General features: G+C 33.4%; 1 protein-coding gene across 1 annotated transcript in view; it reads right to left on the reverse strand.

Annotated features, from left to right (window-relative positions):
* Positions 1–269: 269 nt before the first annotated feature.
* Positions 270–23,219, reverse strand: part of LOC138317560 (transmembrane protein 145-like) — a 31,159-nt gene continuing 8,209 nt past the window's right edge. The window contains exons 2-13 of the mRNA XM_069259322.1: positions 21,476–21,550; positions 19,369–19,443; positions 16,627–16,845; positions 15,138–15,231; positions 14,861–14,932; positions 14,169–14,318; positions 13,618–13,790; positions 12,828–13,000; positions 11,486–11,606; positions 10,690–10,749; positions 6,132–6,305; positions 270–5,899 (exon numbers count right to left, since the gene is read on the reverse strand). Of these exons, the coding sequence (XP_069115423.1) occupies positions 5,813–5,899; positions 6,132–6,305; positions 10,690–10,749; positions 11,486–11,606; positions 12,828–13,000; positions 13,618–13,790; positions 14,169–14,318; positions 14,861–14,932; positions 15,138–15,231; positions 16,627–16,845; positions 19,369–19,443; positions 21,476–21,550 (1,473 nt within the window). The 3' untranslated portion in view covers positions 270–5,812. The remainder of the gene's footprint in view (positions 5,900–6,131; positions 6,306–10,689; positions 10,750–11,485; positions 11,607–12,827; positions 13,001–13,617; positions 13,791–14,168; positions 14,319–14,860; positions 14,933–15,137; positions 15,232–16,626; positions 16,846–19,368; positions 19,444–21,475; positions 21,551–23,219) is intronic.

Genomic DNA, 23,219 nt, shown 5'->3' on the forward strand with positions numbered 1-23,219 from the left:
CTCTTATAGATCTGAATGCTGGTCATAACTTGGTAGAATGATTACTTTCAGTGAGAGAATCACTAAGTAGTATTTATACATCTATGACAATAAAAAGAGAATAGCAGATACTGCCAACCGAACCAAAGTCACAAGATCGGTCAGCTGATCACTTCCAGCTAGAGCCTGTACACATGTATATATAAGGTCAGACTGGGATTTGAACCCCAGACCTGTGAGCACTAGCTGTAAAAGCTACTGGCATTCAACAAAGAATGACAAACTCCATAAACAATTAATAGTTTATTTAATCAAATCTAATATAAAATATGATTGCAAATGATAAACATCAAACAAGACAATAGTTGCTATAACAACGTGATCATGTGACATGATAACTTTAATTAGTCCATTTGTTCGGGTTTAATATACACTCAAGATATTCCTCACTAAAATGACAATATTTACAAAACAAAACCTACAACATCTTGTAGATGGATACAAGCGCCCATCAAATCATCAAAACGATAACAACATGACATCAACAAAAATAGATCTGTCCTACAGGATTCTATCAACTTTTTTTTATATTTCAAACCATATAGTAAAACATGGTAATAACAAACCACTGGGTACCAACAGAATTGTTAAAAGCATAGTTTGTTATGTACAGTACTTAAAAAAATATTTAAACTTTGACAAGGAATGAAAAATAATATGTTATAACCATGAATATATTATAGCCATGAATCTGTTTTAAGCAAGTTCATTATCAACATATTTTACTATATTAAGCTTTATTTAATTAAGTTAAACGAGAAGTTTACTTACTGTATTTGACCCAGTTAGCTCCCAATATAGATATGAAAGGATCAGCATGGACATAAAAAGTTAAATTGTTTAATCATCCTTATCATGCTGATAGGCGGGTATAATTCCTGAGAACAATATTTTATATGGAAGAGCCTTTAAAAAACTATTGTTTGTACATTATTTCACAGAAGCAAACCAGAAAATGGGAAATAAAATCTTTTTGGGGCTTTGCTGTGAGCTGGATATGGTAAAAATGAGTAAGCTCATTGATTTTAACTAAAACACAATTAAGTATATCAAATATAATGAAACTCACAGGGACCTGGCACAAATTTCTAACCAATAGTATAAATATATATTAAAGTATCTAGGGAATGAACTCTACAGCAGATCTTTTTTTTTAATACATGATTTTTTCCACCAAAGAGTTCATACCCTTTATATTATAATTATGTATAAATACTGTTGGTTTGAAATTTGTGCCAGGTCCCTGTGATTATACATCAGGAATTCAAAAGATGAACAGTCAATTTCATATAATAAATTGAAAAGATGTATTTAATCAAATGGACGGCTTAACTACACAAAATCATTTTTAGATATAAAACTACTGTAAATAGAAACTTAAAATGTTTGTAAAATATAAATGTTTCCATATGAAATCTGGAGGAGGGGTGACAAAATTTGGACGGACATGGGATAATACACTTATCATAGCCCCACCCCTGTCAGGGCAGGACCATAAAGGACGGACACTTACAAAATCTTAATTAAAACACACAGGCACATAATTCTTAAATGGTACAAATGGATTATCTATTCCATCATAAAGTTTGGTACTATCACAGTTCTGGGATATATATCATGCTACTAAGGTATGAATACAGTACTTGAAAACCCTGATAAAAATTTAATGTGGAAGTCAAGAATTGTCACAACATGTGACTGACAGGTGTATCTATTTTGACACATCAAACATCTGTAATTTGAACAAACTTGTTCTGCTTGTGTTCAAATTACTTACTTAAGAAAGAAGGAAATATCTGTATTACACAATCCAGATATTCTGTGATTCAATGAATCTCAAAACAGAACATAATGTTGCTCAAACCAATTAATTGTTGCAATCATCACATATACAAAACAAACTTCTGTATATTAATTCCTGCGTAGTTAACACCATATCATAAACGTTTCCACAAAACTGATATTTTCCTCTCACTGTACATATTATGTTTCACACTGATAAAAGAACATATATAGTGAAACATGATAGTCAATTAACAAATAATTTCCTCTTGCTGGTTTACATAACTATTACTACCTCTGTAGATATCTGGTATCTTGGAAGTACAAACAAAAATAGACACACCAATATCGTGCATAAAAACATGGATGTTCACTACCAAAACAAAGAAGACCATTAATTCTATCAGGTCGAGAATTCAGTGGTATTAAGTTTGTCCTCCGACACCCTTAATCACTGAATCAAGCGTCATATAGATTTCTAAAACTGAATAAGTTTGTATTCTAGCTATTTAAAACTACATGTACAAAAGTAAGGACAATGTCAAGATTGGTTGTTGAATGTAACCCAGAGTTCCAGTAGAAAAACAACCAAGCTAAGTACTTTGTTATTGTCCTAATATACACCTTGTTACTCATGATCAGAGGTCCAAGGCTAATGTCAGACACCCTAACCACTCAGCCACCAGGTTCCCTCAGCAAAAACAGATTACAGAGTTTTGAGATCCCAAAACCGCGTGGGTAAAGTACGATTTACAGTCGATTAGTACCACCTTCTGGTGATTATGAAGTCACAAAACTTGCATCAAATCATGACATCATAATCATCGCATGGTGGGAATAATCGACGGGATATTGTACTTTATCCACATCGTTTCAGATCTCAAAATCCCAATATTAAACAGGAAAATTAAGAAAATTTATCTAGCAAACAAATCCTGCTGAAATTTCTGAAAAACATGGGTAGACAATACAATGCCATCAAAGCATAAAGGAGTTTTACATCAGCGATTTAAACATCATATTTTTGTTTAGTTCTCTTCTATGGCACAGGTAGGTCTGAACACAACTAACTGTTAAAGCAAATCACCAATATTATAGATAAATAATAAATAAATAATTCAACAGCTAATTGCCAGTAGTATTATTGATACATGTGTATCAAGTAGCTCACAAAACACACCTATTATCCTGTTCACATGAAGATGTACAGGGAACATAAAGAGGTCCATTGTTTTATTTTTATTTTTTGATCAATCTCCTAATTTTTTTCTATGAATCACATACCATTGATTTCTACGGCACTTAAAGTAAATTAGCACATTCTCAGCATAATTGACAAGTTAAAAATAATTGTTAAATACACATTCAATAGTGCATGTTTTGGAAGTCTGTCAAATGTCAATTAAGTAAGTTTGGTGTTGTCAGTTCTTATAAAACCTGGTGTTATCCAGTAACTTTTACTTTACATTCAATAAATTATAAAAAATACCCTGGACTTATCCAATCTAGTAATGTCTTAAGTCATAAGTTCATTGTCTCCATTACAAGAGACTGGTACTAATATACATTGCCTCTTTGGGAATGTAAGGAATGGAACAATCAATACATCATGATCCTCCATTCATAAAAAGTAAATATATACACATTTCATTTAAAATAAAAATTTGCATAATTTGTCTTTCATATCATCTAAGTCTTTTCCCTTGTACCTGTTTTGTCTTTTATTTGAAATAATGATATCCTACATTTGATAGAAGACAGATTGATTTTCTTATACATTTTACAACATAATGATATCATGATCGGAACCACAGGAGCAGATAACTCATCATACCAGAAAGGCTAAATATATTGTGCACAAATATTAAATTAAGTTTAAAGTGTAGGAGAGAGGGAGTCTACAGAGAGGCTATAAAAAGAACTGTGAACTGAGCAGTTTGTAAATCGGGATATTAATTAAATAAAAATGTTTCTTCTCCAGTTCATTCAGATCATCTTCAAATATGTGCATCATAAAATCAGAGGCGATTTCACGGAGAACAAATTAAACAAGAATTAACATTAAGAAGAATACTTGTCAATTTCTGATAAATATTGTCCAAACAATGGAACTATTTACTATAAGTGATCTCCCCTGATGGTATTTTCTGTAATAGGAAAGGAAGAACAATTTATTAAGCAATATGTCAAACTCCTTATAATTGACACACAGAAACCCTACATATATACATAGCAACTAATGATAATCAACCCAATGGTGTTGGTTAAATAAGACAACAGCAGCAGTTCTCAAACCATAAGACTGGTCACCAGGTTCAAACCACTGAGATTTCAGTAGACTGTCACCAGAAACAAACCACTGAGATTGCAGTAGACTGTCACCAGTCTCAAACCACTGAGATTTCAGTAGACTGATCACCAGTCTCAAACCACTGAGATTTCTATAGACTGGTCACCAGATACAAACCACTGAGATTTCAGTAGACTGTCACCAGTCTCAAACCACTGAGATTGCAGTAGACTGATCACCAGACACAAACCACTGAGATTTCAGTAGACTGTCACCAGACACAAACCACTGAGATTTCAGTAAACAGGTAACCAGTCTCTAGAATATTGAAACATTACAAAAATCTCCCTTAATTACTTTTGTCTTTCCTATATGTCTGATTCCATTTCAAACTAGAGAGAGATTATCTAGTATTAAAACTTTGCTTAGGAAGTTTTATCAATAACTCTAATGGTCTGGTGACCAGTCTAAAATTTTGGAGGAATTCAATTTTGCATAAACCCAAAATCTGAATAACTTACAAAGACCACACCAAACATGAATACATTAGAAATCAGAAATGTGATAAATAAAATTGCAAGAAGTAAATTTGATCATCATAATAAGAACTAAAATAAAGTTACCTAGATGAAAAGAATAATCTCACTGATTCTTAAAATTAATTTTCGAGAAGCATAGGTATAAACAGATATCAGGTATTACGATTTTGCTATACATATGTACATGTATTACAAAATGTACTACACAAATACATGTTTTGCTATCCAGATCCTCGATATACATCATGTATGTATATTCTGCAGTTGCTTATTACAGAGTTATCCGCCCTGGTGGGTACGTATCGATTGTAACGTCGTGTGTTTGTGACTGTAACATCATACTTTTCGGAGAAAAACGATGTGAATTGAACTCACAAAATAATGACGTCAAAATGGATACCTACCCACAAGGGAGCTAACTCTGTAATATACAAAGACAGATTATCTGTATCTATACATGTATAGACTGGAATGTGTTTCTATAACTGAGGACATAAGATTTGTTATTAATTTGACAATAATGCAGTATTAATATTGTTACCAGATTTGTTTCAGACTTCATCCTAAGATAAACAAATAATGCTGTTTCCTCAGGACAAAATCACTTAACAGAACAGTAATTAGTAAACAAATAAAATTGCACATGTGTTTTTCTGTTGCTTTAAAGCACACTGTATAGAAGAAAGGACATGAAAGCTTAACCAGTTTCAAAGAAAATGTGTAAATGAGATACAGTTATCACTTGATACTGTCTAAACAATAATTATACTTAAAAAAATATAAGTGATGAATAAATCCATGTTTGTGCATCGTTATGATAATGATACCAGTATCCCTTTTTATAAGTTTTATAATAATGGTGCAGCTAAATACTTTTTACTATGGTATATCCTTATGATTCATTTCAAAATGGACAAAAAAAAATCAATTTGATATAAAAATATTAGGTGAGTGAATGAAATCATAATGTCTAATTGATTAAATGTCACCAGTTAAATAAATAATATTGAAATGAAAATTACCATATAAATAAATATCTATGACATATGTTTGTAATTAGAACAGAAAACGTCAGATTTTTAACAGCCAGGTGTAATGGTTAAAACATTTGTCGTGAACCCAAGGGCAGATAACTCCAACGAATCCGAATGCTTTATCATTGTTACGATTGGTAGGTGGAATAGAGAGGTGGAGCTGAGGGCTCAGCTACAGTTTCAAGATTATGTGGTTTACCGCTCACCCCGTTCATCTGAAAGTAGAAAGGTATTGTCACGCATGGTGTATAACAAGTCTTACATAGATCATGAGTGTATTGATCAAATAAAAACTGGAAAACTTCTTGAATATTGACAATAGTGAATAGAAGTTTAGTTATTCTGAACAGGTTTTGTATCCTCAGAAAATTAAGTTTATTATTGGTATTCAGATATATTACTTTTCACTTTTTTCTTTTTCATTGATTACAAACTTATATTACGTACATGTGTAGCGTCGTCGTAAGACGGTGGTAACATGTCGGCGTCCATGTTGTGTTTGTAGGTGTTAGATGTAACAAAGAGAGCGGTAAGGTCTGGTCCAGTGGAGGAAGAAGCCTCCGACGTTACCATGTATCTATCTCCATCTCCTCCACTCTCACCCTCACCGGCTGCCTGAATCTGTCCAAAACATGTTTATTTATAGTCTACAGAGCTTATTTATGTAAAATTATTCTTTGCTTATTTATATTATAATTAAGACATCATTCCCTTCCTAATTAACTCCTATGTTATAATTAGGACATCATTCCCTTCCTAACTAACTCCCATGTTATAATTAGGACATCATTCCCTTCCTAACTAACTCCTATGTTATAATTAGGACATCATTCCCTTCCTAACTAACTCCTATGTTATAATTAGGACATCATTCCCTTCCTAACTAACACCTATGTTATAATTAGGACATCATTCCCTTCCTAACTAACTCCTATGTTATAATTAGGACATCATTCCCTTCCTAACTAACTCCTATGTTATAATTAGGACATCATTCCCTTCCTAACTAACTCCTATGTTATAATTAGGACATCATTCCCTTCCTAACTAACTCCTATGTTATAATTAGGACATCATTCCCTTCCTAACTAACTCCTATGTTATAATTAGGACATCATTCCCTTCCTAACTAACTCCTATGTTATAATTAGGACATCATTCCCTTCCTAACTAACTCCTATGTTATAATTAGGACATCATTCCCTTCCTAACTAACTCCTATGTTATAATTAGGACATCATCCCTTCCTAACTAACTCCATTATATTAGGACATCATTCCCTTCCTAACTAACCCTATGTTATAATTAGGACATCATTCTCTTCCTAACTAACTCCTATGTTATAATTAGGACATCATTCTCTTCCTAACTAACTCCTATGTTATAATTAGGACATCATTCCTTCCTAACTAACTCCTATGTTATAATTAGGACATCATTCCCTTCCTAACTAACTCCTATGTTATAATTAGGACATCATTCCCTTCCTAACTAACTCCTATGTTATAATTAGGACATCATTCTCTTCCTAACTAACTCCTATGTTATAATTAGGACATCATTCTCTTCCTAACTAACTCCTATGTTATAATTAGGACATCATTTCCTTCCTAACTAACTCCTATGTTATAATTAACATCATTCCCTTCCTAACTAACTCCTATGTTATAATTAGGACATCATTCCCTTCCTAACTAACTCCTATGTTATAATTAGGACATCATTCCCTTCCTAACTAACTTCTATGTTATAATTAGGACATCATTCTCTTCCTAACTAACTCCTATGTTATAATTAGGACATCATTCTCTTCCTAACTAACTCCTATGTTATAATTAGGACATCATTCCCTTCCTAACTAACTCCTATGTTATAATTAGGACATCATTCCCTTCCTAACTAACTCCTATGTTATAATTAGGACATCATTCCCTTCCTAACTAACTCCTATGTTATAATTAGGACATCATTCCCTTCCTAACTAACTCCTATGTTATAATTAGGACATCATTCCCTTCCTAACTAACTCCTATGTTATAATTAGGACATCATTCCCTTCCTAACTAACTCCTATGTTATAATTAGGACATCATTCTCTTCCTAACTAACTCCTATGTTATAATTAGGACATCATTCTCTTCCTAACTAACTCCTATGTTATAATTAGGACATCATTCCCTTCCTAACTAACTCCTATGTTATAATTAGGACATCATTCCCTTCCTAACTAACTCCTATGTTATAATTAGGACATCATTCCCTTCCTAACTAACTCCTATGTTATAATTAGGACATCATTCCCTTCCTAACTAACTCCTATGTTATAATTAGGACATCATTCCCTTCCTAACTAACTCCTATGTTATAATTAGGACATCATTCCCTTCCTAACTAACTCCTATGTTATAATTAGGACATCATTCCCTTCCTAACTAACTCCTATGTTATAATTAGGACATCATTCCCTTCCTAACTAACTCCTATGTTATAATTAGGACATCATTCTCTTCCCTAACTAACTCCTATGTTATAATTAGGACATCATTCCTCTTCCTATTAACAACTCCTATGTTATAATTAGGACATCATTCCCTTCCTAACTAACTCCTATGTTATAATTAGGACATCATTCCCTTCCCTAAACTAACTCCTATGTTATAATTAGGACATCATTCTCTTCCTAACTAACTCCTATGTTATAATTAGGACATCATTCCCTTCCTAACTAACTCCTATGTTATAATTAGGACATCATTCCCTTCCTAACTAACTCCTATGTTATAATTAGGACATCATTCCCTTCCTAACTAACTCCTATGTTATAATTAGGACATCATTCCCTTCCTAACTAACTCCTATGTTATAATTAGGACATCATTCTCTTCCTAACTAACTCCTATGTTATAATTAGGACATCATTCTCTTCCTAACTAACTCCTATGTTATAATTAGGACATCATTCCCTTCCTAACTAAACTCCTATGTTATAATTAGGACATCATTCCCTTCCTAACTAACTCCTATGTTATAATTAGGACATCATTCTCTTCCTAACTAACTCCTATGTTATAATTAGGACATCATTCTCTTCCTAACTAACTCCTATGTTATAATTAGGACATCATTCCTTCCAACTAACTCCTTATAGGACTCATTCCTTCCTAACTAACTCCTATGTTATAATTAGGACATCATTCCCTTCCTAACTAACTCCTATGTTATAATTAGGACATCATTCCTTCCTAACTAACTCTATGTTATAATTAGGACATCATTCCTTCCTAACTAACTCCTATGTTATAATTAGGACATCATTCTCTTCCTAACTAACTCCTATGTTATAATTAGGACATCATTCCCTTCCTAACTAACTCCTATGTTATAATTAGGACATCATTCTCTTCCTAACTAACTCCTATGTTATAATTAGGACATCATTCCCTTCCTAACTAACTCCTATGTTATAATTAGGACATCATTCTCTTCCTAACTAACTCCTATGTTATAATTAGGACATCATTCCCTTCCTAACTAACTCCTATGTTATAATTAGGACATCATTCTCTTCCTAACTAAACTCCCTATGTTATAATTAGGACATCATTCCCTTCCTAACTAACACCTATGTTATATAATTAGGACATCATTCTCTTCCTAACTAACTCCTATGTTATAATTAATTAGGACATCATTCTCTTCCTAACTAACTCCTATGATAGTATGTTATAATTAGGACATCATTCTCTTCCTAACTAACTCCTATGTTATAATTAGGACATCATTCCCTTCCTAACTAACTCCTATGTTATAATTAGGACATCATTTCCCTTCCTAACTAACTCCTATGTTATAATTAGGACATCATTCCCTTCCTAACTAACTCCTATGTTATAATTAGGACATCATTCCTTCCTAACTAACTCCTATGTTATAATTAGGACATCATTCCCTTCCTAACTAACTCCTATGTTATAATTAGGACATCATTCCCTTCCTAACTAACTCCTATGTTATAATTAGGACATCATTCTCTTCCTAACTAACTCCTATGTTATAATTAGGACATCATTCCCTTCCTAACTAACTCCTATGTTATAATTAGGACATCATTCCCTTCCTAACTAACTCCTATGTTATAATTAGGACATCATTCCCTTCCTAACTAACTCCTATGTTATAATTAGGACATCATTCCCTTCCTAACTAACTCCTATGTTATAATTAGGACATCATTTCCCTTCCTAACTAACTCCTATGTTATAATTAGGACATCATTCCCTTCCTAACTAACTCCTATGTTATAATTAGGACATCATTCCCTTCCTAACTAACTCCTATGTTATAATTAGGACATCTTCCTTCCTAACTATGTTATAATTAGGACATCATTCCCTTCCTAACTAACTCCTCTATGTTATAATTAGGACATCATTCTCTTCCTAACTAACTCCCTTGTTATAATTAGGACATCATTCTCTTCCTAACTAACTCCTATGTTATAATTAGGACATCATTCTCTTCCTAAATAACTCCTATGTTATAATTAGGACATCATTCCCTTCCTCACAAACACCTATGTTATAATTAGGACATCATTCCCTTCCTAACTAACTCCTGTGTTATAATTAGGACATTGTTCTCTTCCTAACTAACTCCAGCCCTCCAAATACACTTCCAAAAACACAAATACAAGCAGGTTTAGTGCAAACTTTTGTTGCATTGGCATTCTAAACTTAATTGCATTACTTTATTTTTGAAATGTAATTCAGTTAAGAGTTTAGACCAATCATAAACAGCTTTATTTGATGCTTATTTTGGGGAGAAAAGAGAAAGATGATTATTTGTATCTATTTAATGTTTGATAAGAATGGTATTGTTTAAGTCTTAAGCTTACAGCAGGTGATGTGAAGACAGGAAGGACTATGGGAAATTTATTTCAAAACCAGACATGCATATAATATAACCAGAAATGTTATATTATTTACCTGCATGTGTTAATTCTTACCTGTGTAGTTCTTATTGTGTATGGGAAATTTCCATGTGCAGCGTTAGGCCTGGTCAGCACCTTAAATATATAGAGGTCAAGGTCATACATGCAAATATGTCCATCATAATTTGTATTATCAGTGCAACAGCACTTAAAGTCAACACTGTGATTGTAACACCCTTAACTGTTACTATTACAGTGACACACTGAAGTAAAGGTCATCAAAATAAAACAATGAGGACAAGGTCATCAAAACAGGGATTTCATTATCTTTAAGGAGAGGCGGTACATTGCAATTTCAGGGGGTCCTTTTCCATACCATCTGTATGCTATCTAATGTAATTTAGCCCAAATCAGGCGGTACCACAGCCAGGTTCAACCAGCAAAAAGTACCGGGTACCGTCTCATATTGAAACCCCTGTCAAATAATACAATAAGGTCAAGGTCACCATAATAACACACTAAGGTCGATGTCACAATTGTAACATACAAATGTAACAGTATGTCTACAGTATTATATAAAGTTATAACATATAGGTTATCAGAACTTTGAGACATGTTCAGACTGTCTTTAATGCATCATTAAACACTAATGTCAAGGTCAACTTTGAATGTCTATATAGATATATAGGCATATGAAAAAACAAAATTAAAGTAAATCAGCCATCCCTAGCGCTTTCCCAGCTGCCGCTGCTCTTCAGGGGATGTTTAATGATACCTGGTATATTTCAAAAAAAGAATAATGCAATTTGATTAAAGAAACATGCCTTCATATCATTAAATAAATATGCAGTTGGAATACTGGTTCACTCACCAGGAAGAAAACGTGACCACAGAATGCAACAAAGTTTTGAACAGCAACAACAGTTTTCTCCCTCGTCCAGACGGCCATAGCAAACATAGCGATGAGGATGACAATGGGTCCGGCCCAGAACCTGTATCGGAACAATAGACACTATCAAACAAAGAACGAAATCGTGGTCAAAAGACAGGCCCAGAACCTGTATACAAACAATACACATTATCAAACAAGAAATGAAAGCATGGTCAAAAGGCAGGCCCAGAACCTGTATACAAACAATAGACATTATCAAACAAGGAATGAAATCATGGTCAATATATAGTCTAGGGAAGTAAAATCAGGAATATAAACAAGAAATTGATCTGTAACAACAAATATACAACATATACAGTCATCAGGTGGTCTCTAAAATGATAAAATGTTCCATTTTCAAATGGTTATTATTAAAAATAAGAGATCGCAGAGGGATCTTGGCGCCCATCAAAGAATGATCTATGTCTGACAACGGAAGGAGGAATCTTATCTATAATTTTCAAACTTTTACTACATACTATATATGAAATTTGAGAAAGATCCTTTCAGAACTTTCTGAAATGTATAGCAGTAACAAGCTTAAATTATCAGGTCCCAAAATGCAATATGCACAACTAGACCCCTAGGGGAACCTGCACATGGAATTTGAGACAGATACCTTCAGTACTTTCTGAGAAAAAGCGGAAACAAACTTCAACTACCAAAATCCAAGAAGGTGGCCTGGCGGCCATTTTGTTCACCGATTGCTCTGGAAATGCAATATGCACAACTAGACCCCTAGGGGCACCTGCACATGAAATTTGAGACAGATCCCTTCAGTGCTTTCTGAGAAATAGCAGTATCAAACTTCAATTGTCAAAATCCTAGATGGCATCCTTTCAGCCATCTTGTTCACTGATCGGTCCGAAAATGTGTTTTGCATAACTATGGACCTAGGTAAACCTGCTTGTGAAATTTGATACAGATCCCTTCAGTATTTTTTGAGAAATGGCGGTAACAAGAATTGTTAATGGAAGGAAGGACAGACGGACCACGGATAACAGGCGATTTGAATAGCCCACCATCTGCTAATGGTGGGCTTAAAAACTATACATTGAAGATATGAAGATTACACATGAACATGTTATATGATACTGTATAAAAACAATATTGCATTTATACACATAATGATAGCCGAAAATTTTCACAAGGAAATCTTTATGTGACTTCAAAAATAATAAATGATAGATAAATTATACATAATCTTATTTATAGCCATACCACGAAATTTATGCGAAAAATAACGGCTTTAAGGTACTTGTATGTACAGTTGAAATCTTACCATAGTGTGTAAAGGAAGAAGAATGGATAGTAAAAGCCTCCTTTCCGTGGGAAACGCTTGAGTGTGAAAAAGAGGCTATAACAAAACCAGGCCCACGCCAGCAGCCGGAGGATGAGGAGTCCGTAGCCAGGAATACTCTCATAGATATACAGCACCAGAGCGGGGTCAAAGGTCTACAAAGGTCAAAAATTACAGATATACAGTATCAGGGCTGGGTCAAATGTCTACAAAGGTCAAACATTACAGATATACAGTATCAGGGCTGGGTCAAATGTCTACAAAGGTCAAACATTATAGACATACAGTATCAGGGTCGGGTCAAAGGTCTACAAAGGTAAAAATTATAGATATACAGTATCAGGGCCAGCTCAGGTCAAAGGTCTATGAAGGTAAAACATTATAGATATACAGTATCAGGGCCAGCTCAGGTCAAAGGTCTACAAAATTATAGATATACAGTATCAGGGCTGGAACAAAGGTCTTCAAAAGTTAAGCATTATAAATTTACAAAGTTGGGCCATGAGTCAAAAATTTCTAAACAAAAGTTGTAAATATTTAAGTGTATATTTTTATTAGTTTATAGCGTCCTATTAACAGCCAGGGTCATGTAAGGATGTGCCAGGTTTGTTGGAAACTGCTCCACATGGGATTCGAACCCGCATCCCAGAGGTGGAGGGCTTGCGGTAATATGTTGGGACATCTTAACCACTTGGCTACTGCAGCCCAAATTATGTATATTAACAGGGCTGAATCAAAACAGAAGTCATAGTAACAGCAGAGAAATACATACCTCAGCTTCGACAATAAATAGGGCAGCATACGCTACCACATACACCGTGAAGAAGACGGAGAGCTTGATGGTGCTGTGGGAGGGCAGACGGCCCCTCGTAATCGTGTAACCTTTAGCCAGAAGGTTTAACATGAGGAGGAAACATATCTCACCAGCGGCACAAAACACACGGCCTGTAAAACAATGGAATGGTATCAACTATATATGCATGTCGTACTTCCATAACTTATATACCATAAATATATAATTACTGTTAACTAAAAGATTTTTGTGCATGATTTATTTTATTTCAGCAATTGGAAATCATAAAAATTTACTAACAAAATATTCAAAGCAATGGAACATTAGAAACATACTAATCTCATTCATGAAATTAAAAAAGTTGTTATGCATTAAAACATGAAAATATGTCATCACACAAAGGAGATAGTTTATCATGCTATTTTGATAAGTTGACACAACGAAGAATCATTACAAAATGAGATACAAACTAACGACATGATCATCAAATTATCTCATCACAAATTTAAGTCAATGTGTAAATTAATTACCTGCTAACTTTGAGCCTTGTTGTTCGTATCCTGAATCTGCGTAGCGTCCGTAAGATATACACAGGATAAACAAACCGAAGGCCCACATAATTACACTACTGATGTACATCTTAAAGGTGATGTGGAGCAGCTGGCGACCAGACAGGATCACTGAAACGTTTACAACAGTTTTCAGGGTTAATTAAACGTTTGTAAAAACAAAAGCTAAAAAAATAGGTAAGATACAATTTCAAGGCAATGATAACAGGAATGCAGTGTAATAAAAATAGACGTTTGTCTTGCTTATAATCACCGAGAGTTTACATTACAACATGGAAAAAGGGGCCAAAAGAACATGTATACATTCGATCCTCTAGACATTTTTTGTGTCCTATAGATTAAGCTTAAAAGTGACACTAAGGATGCATATATATGATTTATTTTGTTCCTTCAAAACAGTTCTTTTACATTTTTTTACTTGGTTTTAAAATCCATCCATTAATTTGAATGAAAGACAGCACTACCAATTTTCAGGGAAAAAGTAGCAGTTCATACTCCTGAAAATACAATATGTTTTACAGTTTTGTTAAACTTTATTCATTAATTCTTTTACAATATGTTTAAAATCCACACATACAAAGGTATTGATTTTAGGGAAACTTTCATGGTCAGTGGAAAATGGAGATTCTACATAGTAACTTTAGTCAGCTTACCGGCAAACACAATCGACACGGCTAAGATGATGACGTAAGCAATGAGGAAGGAGATCAGAATCGGCAGGATATCTACAACATAACAATCAAACATTCAATAACATCAGCATGTTCATATACCCACTATGTAATGTCAGAATCAAACAAACGAAGAATAGGTTTTACTTCTGAATTTTCCATTCAATAATCAATGTTTGAAATACATACAGTATATCTGTATTTGGAACATTTCATTGCTGACTAAGACCCTATAGAAGTCAGATCCAATAACACTTACAGAACTCATCAGCCGAGAATTCCTGATGAAGTAGATCGCCGTCATCTCCGTTTGTCAAATGGAGGCTATATGTTAGGTTAAGACCTCGACCAGTCTAGAAAAACCAAGGAAATAACAGCTTTAGAAATGGTCATGTATTGATTGTTTCATATTGGTTTTCAATCCAGGTAAAAAAAAAAACCCTTCTGTAGGACTTCCGTATCAAAGTAGGATGGGCAGGATGGGACAGGAGGAAGGAGGGACAGGATGGGACAGGATGGGACAGGATAGGACATGATGGGACAGGATGGACATGATGTGGACAGGATGGGATATGATAGGACAGGATGGGATATGATAGGACAGGATGGGACGTGACTAGAGACACAATGGGACAGCTATAATACAGTTATAGGTAACACTTAACATAGCCCGAGATACTCTGGCCCTGACACCAGACTTAGACATTATGACAGATAGATGACCTGGCCCGATACCAAACGGTGTCGGCTTATTCCAGATTTTCGAGTACTACTGCGCTCTGGCCCTACGCCAGAAGTCTATCTATCATAATGTCTAAGTCTGGTGTCAGGGTCAGAGTATGTCGGGCTACACTTTACAATACACCACCTAATTTGAATGTGGACATGAAATTAATTAAATGACTCTTAAAATGACATTTTTGCTACTTTCCTTTGTAAAAATATGTTGATATTTACATCTATTTATCAATTATGGACCTTTGTAGGGGTCAGTTATTAGTGTTACACCAGCCTAGTAGTCTGAGGTCATTATTTTAGATTCTAACAGGGCAGTATAAAACCATACAATATTTGACACAATAAGTGCCATGCCCCTCCTCTTTTTGTGGCCTCATTTCAATTGGTCCGGCAGAGGATCTATACCTAAACTATCAAAAATGTATACCGTACGTAGGTTCGCAATAGTTTTTGTCTTATCAAGCACCTTTTCATTCTTAAATTTTTTTTAAACACCCAGGGTGCTTATTGGTTCGAATACGATATTACATGTAACTCAAAGGTCCTAATTTTTTATATAAGATATGGAATTCTTTTAAAAATACTTAACTGTCAATATCATTATTTGATATGCATGATAATTACAAGAATAGCAATGACCTTAGTACACCAATCATATGAACTGAAAACTTGGGCAATGTGAGTCCACAAATGTATAATTCTATTCTTCTAAAAATGGAAACATCAAGTCGATATGCTTAATATTGACTTCCACAATGTATTAACCAATGAGAATACAGTAAAATATGTTTATAACAAACACGCTTACAACGAACACATGGTTATAACGTAGTAATTTTCTCTGTTAAGGTTTCTATAATATATTTGCATTATCTGTAAAACGAATGAAATGATTTAGTTGGTCCCCAGAATTTTGTTATAACCGTGTTTAACTGTAATTGACAATCTAAACCTATCTAATATAAACTTTAATGACACATTGTTTCTTTGATTATAGCATTAATACTTACCCCATATGACTGATCACATCGGCTAACGGCTATGAACCACCATCTCTCCCTCATCGACCGAAATTTGAGTCCGAGCCCCGACAGTTCACATCGTATATAGTTTCTGCCATCCTTGACCGTGGTCTGACAGTACGGCCAGTAGTCCTTACCATTGAGAGGATTCAACGTAATGACCTGGTTCTTCCCACTCCGTAGGACTTCCACCTTCTCATCACAAGTCTATAAATGTAAGGATTTATCATTTTACTTTATTCTTCTGGATCTGAGCTATAATAATACTTTTGAATCTGACCTATAGTAATACTTTTGGATCTGACCTATAATAATACTTTTGGATCTGACCTATAATAATACTTTTGGATCTGACCTATAATAATACTTTTGGATCTGACCTATAATAATACTTTTGGATCTGACCTATAGTAATACTTTTGGATCTGACCTATATCAAGACTTTTGGATCTGACCTATAATAATACTTTTGGATCTGACCTATAATAATACTTTTGGATCTGACCTATAGTAATACTTTTGGATCTGACCTATAATAATACTTTTGGATCTGACCTATAATAATACTTTTGGATCTGACCTATAATAATACTTTTGGATCTGACCTATAGTAATACTTTTGGATCTGACCTATATAATAATACTTTTGGATCTGACCTATAATAATACTTTTGGATCTGACCTATAATAATACTTTTGGATCTGACCTATATAATACTTTTGGATCTGACCTATAATAATACTTTTGGATCTGACCTATAATAATACTTTTGGATCTGACCTATAATAATACTTTTGGATCTGACCTATAATAATACTTTTGGATCTGACCTATAATAATACTTTTGGATCTGACCTATAAGTAATACTTTTGGATCTGACCTATAATAATACTTTTGGATCTGACCTATATAATACTTTTGGATCTGACCTATAATAATACTTTTGGATCTGACCTATAATAATACTTTTGGATCTGACCTATAATAATACTTTTGGATCTGACCTATAATAATACTTTTGGATCTGACCTATAATAATACTTTTGGATCTGACCTAAATAATACTTTTGGATCTGACACATTGATCTGACCAATAATACTTTTGGATCTGACCTATAATAATACTTTTGGATCTGACCTATAATATATACTTTTGGATCTGACCATATAATATATATTATAATACTTTTGGATCTGACCTATAATAATACTTTTGGATCTGACCTACTATAATAATTTGCTACAATAATACTTTTGGATCTGACCTATAATAATACTTTTGGATCTGACCTATAATAATACTTTTGGATCTGACCTATAATAATACTTTTGGATCTGACCTATAATAATACTTTTGGATCTGACCTATAGTAATACTTTTGGATCTGACCTATAATAATACTTTTGGATCTGACCTATAATAATACTTTTGGATCTGACCTATATCAAGACTTTTGGATCTGACCTATAATAATACTTTTGGATCTGACCTATAATAATACTTTTGGATCTGACCTATAATAATACTTTTGGATCTGACCTATAGTAATACTTTTGGATCTGACCTATAATAATACTTTTGGATCTGACCTATAATAATACTTTTGGATCTGACCTATAATAATACTTTTGGATCTGACCTATAATAATACTTTTGGATCTGACATATAGTAATACTTTTGGATCTGACCTATAATAATACTTTTGGATCTGACCTATAATAATACTTTTGGGTCTGACCTATAATAATACTTCCGGATCTGACCTATAATAATACTTTTGGATATGACCTATAATAATACTTTTGAATCTGACCTATAATAATACTTATGGATCTGTCCTATAGTAATACTTTTGGATCTGACCTATAATAATACTTTTGGATCTGACCTATATCAAGACTTTTGGATCTGACCTATAATAATATTTTCTGGATCTGACCTATAGTAATACTTTTGGATCTGACCTATAGTAATACTTTTGGATCTGACCTATAATAATACTTTTGGATCTGACCTATAATAATACTTTTGGATACTTTTGGATCTGACCTATAATAATACTTTTGGATCTGACCTATAATAATACTTTTGGATCTGACCTATAATAATACTTTTGGATCTGACCTATAGTAATACTTTTGGATCTGACCTATAATAATACTTTTGGATCTGACCTATAATAATACTTTTGGATCTGACCTATAATAATACTTTTGGATCTGACCTATAATAATACTTTTGGATCTGACCTATAATAATACTTTTGGATCTGACCTATAATAATACTTTTGGATCTGACCTATAATAATACTTTTGGATCTGACCTATAATAATACTTTTGGATCTGACCTATAATAATACTTTTGGATCTGACCTATAATAATACTTTTGGATCTGACCTATAATAATACTTTTGGATCTGACCTATAATAATACTTTTTGATCTGACCTATAATAATACTTTTGGATCTGACCTACAAGAACTTTTTATCTTACATACCAGATCTTTTTGCCTGAAATAGGATGCACTATATTTTATTGCTGCAATTTTATCTTAATTCTAAGTCATTGAGATATCTGTTCCGATTATCGACTCTGAGCTAGTTCAGTATATATCAATCCCGAGGGATTTCAAACATTTACCATCATACAATTCCTACAGAAAATATATGACATCCTGTCAGATTTAAATATCTATAGAAGTAGAATTATGTAGTGGACATTACCTTACTGGTAGGGTACACAGCGCTCCATTGACTAAGGTCATCGTAATACAACAGTATACTCTGATACAAGTACTCCTACAAAAGAGTTCACAAAAATATTCACAAAACATCCGCAGACAAACTTTTACATTTTACATAATTAAATATCTTACAGTCAGTGTGAGAGAAAGAATTCATACGATAAGCCTCTATCTGACAATTGTGATTTGAGAAATAAAATTAGTTTCCAACACATTTTAATTTAATAAACTAGCTAACACAATTTCCAGTTTTTATTATCATTACATAATAATGATTTCATATTGCACAAAATGTTCACTATTTTCCAACATCATATCCAGCATTCATAATTGTAAGCATTTAATGGTTAAAGATGCTCCACCGCCGACAAATGGTATTTTTTCACTATCAAAAACAGGAGCAGACGATTTAGTATTTTTCTTCTGTTACAAAAATTACTTACTTTGCACCATTACCACCATTGAAAAGCTTGAGCTTCTAACTTTATTTCAAGTTTAAAATATGAAAAATAATTAATTGCATCCCGAAAAAAATTCTGTGGCACTATATCCTGTATGGAATGATTACTGATTGCGCATGCAACAAAGGCAAAATAAAAAAATATGTATCATTTTCTGTGTTAATTAGACATATTATACACGATTGAAGACTAATTATTGTTTTAATAATTAATAACACTTTTAATTATGCTCTGTCGGCAGTGGAGCATCTCTAACATTACAGTTGGGACAAAGAGAAAGAATGCTGGGGTCAGAAAGTGTGACCTTTGTAATGGGACAAAAAAAAGGAACTCTGGGGTCAGAAAGTGTGACCTTAGTACCAATCAATATGTATAACATATACATATATGATATATTAGAGCAGTTTAAGGTTTTATTCAGACGTTCTGTGATATCCACAAGAGAATTTGATAATAAAACCTGCCTTATATGACTTCAGGTAAGGAGATTTAAGACTACAGGATGTTTATTCTGGCCAGAAATACCTACCTGAGTGTTTGTTTATCTTGAAATGGTACACACGCACGGACAGAAAACCCAATAAAACATAGGCTAAAGTGGAGATTAAAGTTAGCCTATATCTATATACTCAGGTATATGTCTAATGCTATATCCTTATTCAATGTTAAGCCTACCAATATGTAATAAATTACACATATATATATGTAATGTGAAAGTGGAAATTTTCCCTATATGCCTTTATAAAAGTTCAGAGAATATGTCCATATGGAAGCATGTTAACATGTGAAAATTTTGACAAATAAAGGGTAATTATAACTGAAAGCTTTGTGCTGTAAAATACTACAACGTTTTACTCTATACCTTTGTTGTTGGGTTGCTATTCATTCTCTCATTAATTGTCAGGTTTAATTGGAGAACTTAACAAAGGGAAATAAAAAAAAATCATCACGACTTAACTAACGGAGATGACTTAAAATTTTCTGGGAATATCATACTCTCTTGAGATCTTGCCTGATAATTGCATTTTGATCCATCAGCATACCTTAGTCAACCCTCTCGGATTATCTTCCCTTTGTTTGACTCTATTAGAACTAAAAGTGTGAAAGTAAGGGAAATAACTCTGATAGATGATAAGATCAGAACGTAAAATTGGAAATGTACAGAAGGGAGGTAGAAAACACCTAATAAAGGGAGGTAATGTCTTTCTGGGAACTTAATAATGGGAGATATGACTTTCTGTGTATTGAATAACGGTAGATAATGTCTTTCTGGGTACTGAATAAAGGGAGATAACGTCTTTCTGGGTACTGAATAAAGGGAGATAACACCTTTCTGGGTACTAAATATGTCTTTCTGGGAACTTAATAATGGGAGATATGTCTTTCTGTGTATTGACTAACGGTAGATAATGTCATTCTGGGTACTGAATAAAGGGAGATAACATCTTTCTGGGTACTGAATAAAGGGAGATAACATCTTTCTGTGTATTGAATAAAGGGAGATAACATCTTTCTGTGTATTGAATAAAGGGAGATAACGTCTTTCTGGGTACTGAATAAAGGGAGATAACATCTTTCTGGGTACTGAATAAAGGGAGATAACATCTTTCTGGGTAGGCTACTTACCTCAGGATACTCAAATACATATCGCAATCTTCCCTTTTCTGATAAAAAACAGAATCTTGTGATGAAATGCCAATCCTGAAATTGGAAAAGAAATACAACATTGTACATGTATTTATCATATGAAAACAATGAATAAAGCCTTTTCACAACTCAAAGTAACATTGCCTAACACAACCAGAGTAACAATTAAGGGTCCTATTACGTGTTTGTAATATGTGTATAACAGATTGTGTTTTAACATTGTAATTTTGAGGGTCTGCAGAGGTTCATTTTAACTGTTTTACTATTTATTCTATATAAACAATGTCATCATATCTTCTTCCGACATTTTGATAAAAATGAACCTTTAGAGTCAGGAGAGATGTATTGACATAAGATGATTACCACAGATTTCACACCAATGCTTCCTGTTGCCGTCGGCTACAGTTGCCATAGTTGTGCATGATGACTATGGGGAGTGGATATGAACTAGGTTAACAGGGTATTGATTGTAATGACAATAAACATACTACTCATGTAACAATTGTAATCACATTCAGGTATATGGCCTACAGGTATCGTCTCTCCATACATAGATAATCTGGAATCTCTCCTAACACTGGAGATCAAAAAATAAAATCAATAGAGAAGGTAAAGTTTCTCCGAAGTAGAGAGTGACAATTATATTTTGCTACAATAAATATATAAATTAAATGACTAGGGAGAACCAATATTTAAGAAATAGATTTTTATTTTGTTGTGGTTATGAGGGTAGAATGATAATGGAGCACATGTAAATTATGTTTCCCCGGCTTCAAATTTACATGGGCTCCATTATCATTATACCCTCATGATCATAACCTCAACAAAATAAACATCTATTCCTAATCTGTACAGTTTTTCACACAAATTAATATTATTTATTCTCGCGACAGTTGCATATTTTGTTATCAAAATACACATATTTTTATATCTCCCTTCATTGTCAACAAACTTGATTGAACAGCTGATTGAAATCGAGTCATTCATATATTCCCACCAAAAGTAGAGTCATGACCCAACATTGCTATGCCAGCGACTATTCCCATAACAACAGAATCGCTACACGTGTTGTACTATCATTATCCACTGATAATGATAATACTAGAAAGTATGGTTATCAAGTCCATGTCAGTGCAAACTGTAAATATAGGTGAACAACCACCATTCTATCCTATAGTTCTCCGACAGAAACTCCAAGGTGTGACCTAGCTACTGGAGTTACTTAAGTCCCTCCAGTACTGAAGGACTGTAACAAAGGACTGACCAGAATGTTATTGTAGACACCTCAACAATATACCTGTGACTGAGAGTTTGACATGTGTAATTATGTTGGTCTATGGTTATAAAAGTAAAACAAACAAAAAATCAAAAATCTAAATTTCTTATCAAATGTTTATCTCATTGACCACTAAAAAGGTTCCCCCAAATTTTTGGAAATTATTGGTATGTAATAAGGATGAGAATTAGTCATATCCCATACTGTGTATGACTCTTTAAAGAAGCTCCACCGCCGACAAATGGTATTTTTTCACTATCAAATATAGGAGCAAACGTTTTAGTTTTTTTCTTCAGTTACAAAAGTTACTTACTTTACACCATTACCCCCACTGAAAATTTTGAGCTTCAAATTTTACTTAAAGATGCTCCACCGCCGACAGAGCATAAATGATATTCATCACTTGAACAATAATTTGTGTTTAATTGTGTATATATATGTTTAATT

The sequence above is a fragment of the Argopecten irradians genome, chromosome 3 (assembly GCF_041381155.1).
Source record: "Argopecten irradians isolate NY chromosome 3, Ai_NY, whole genome shotgun sequence".
Classification (NCBI taxonomy): Eukaryota; Metazoa; Mollusca; class Bivalvia; order Pectinida; family Pectinidae; genus Argopecten; species Argopecten irradians.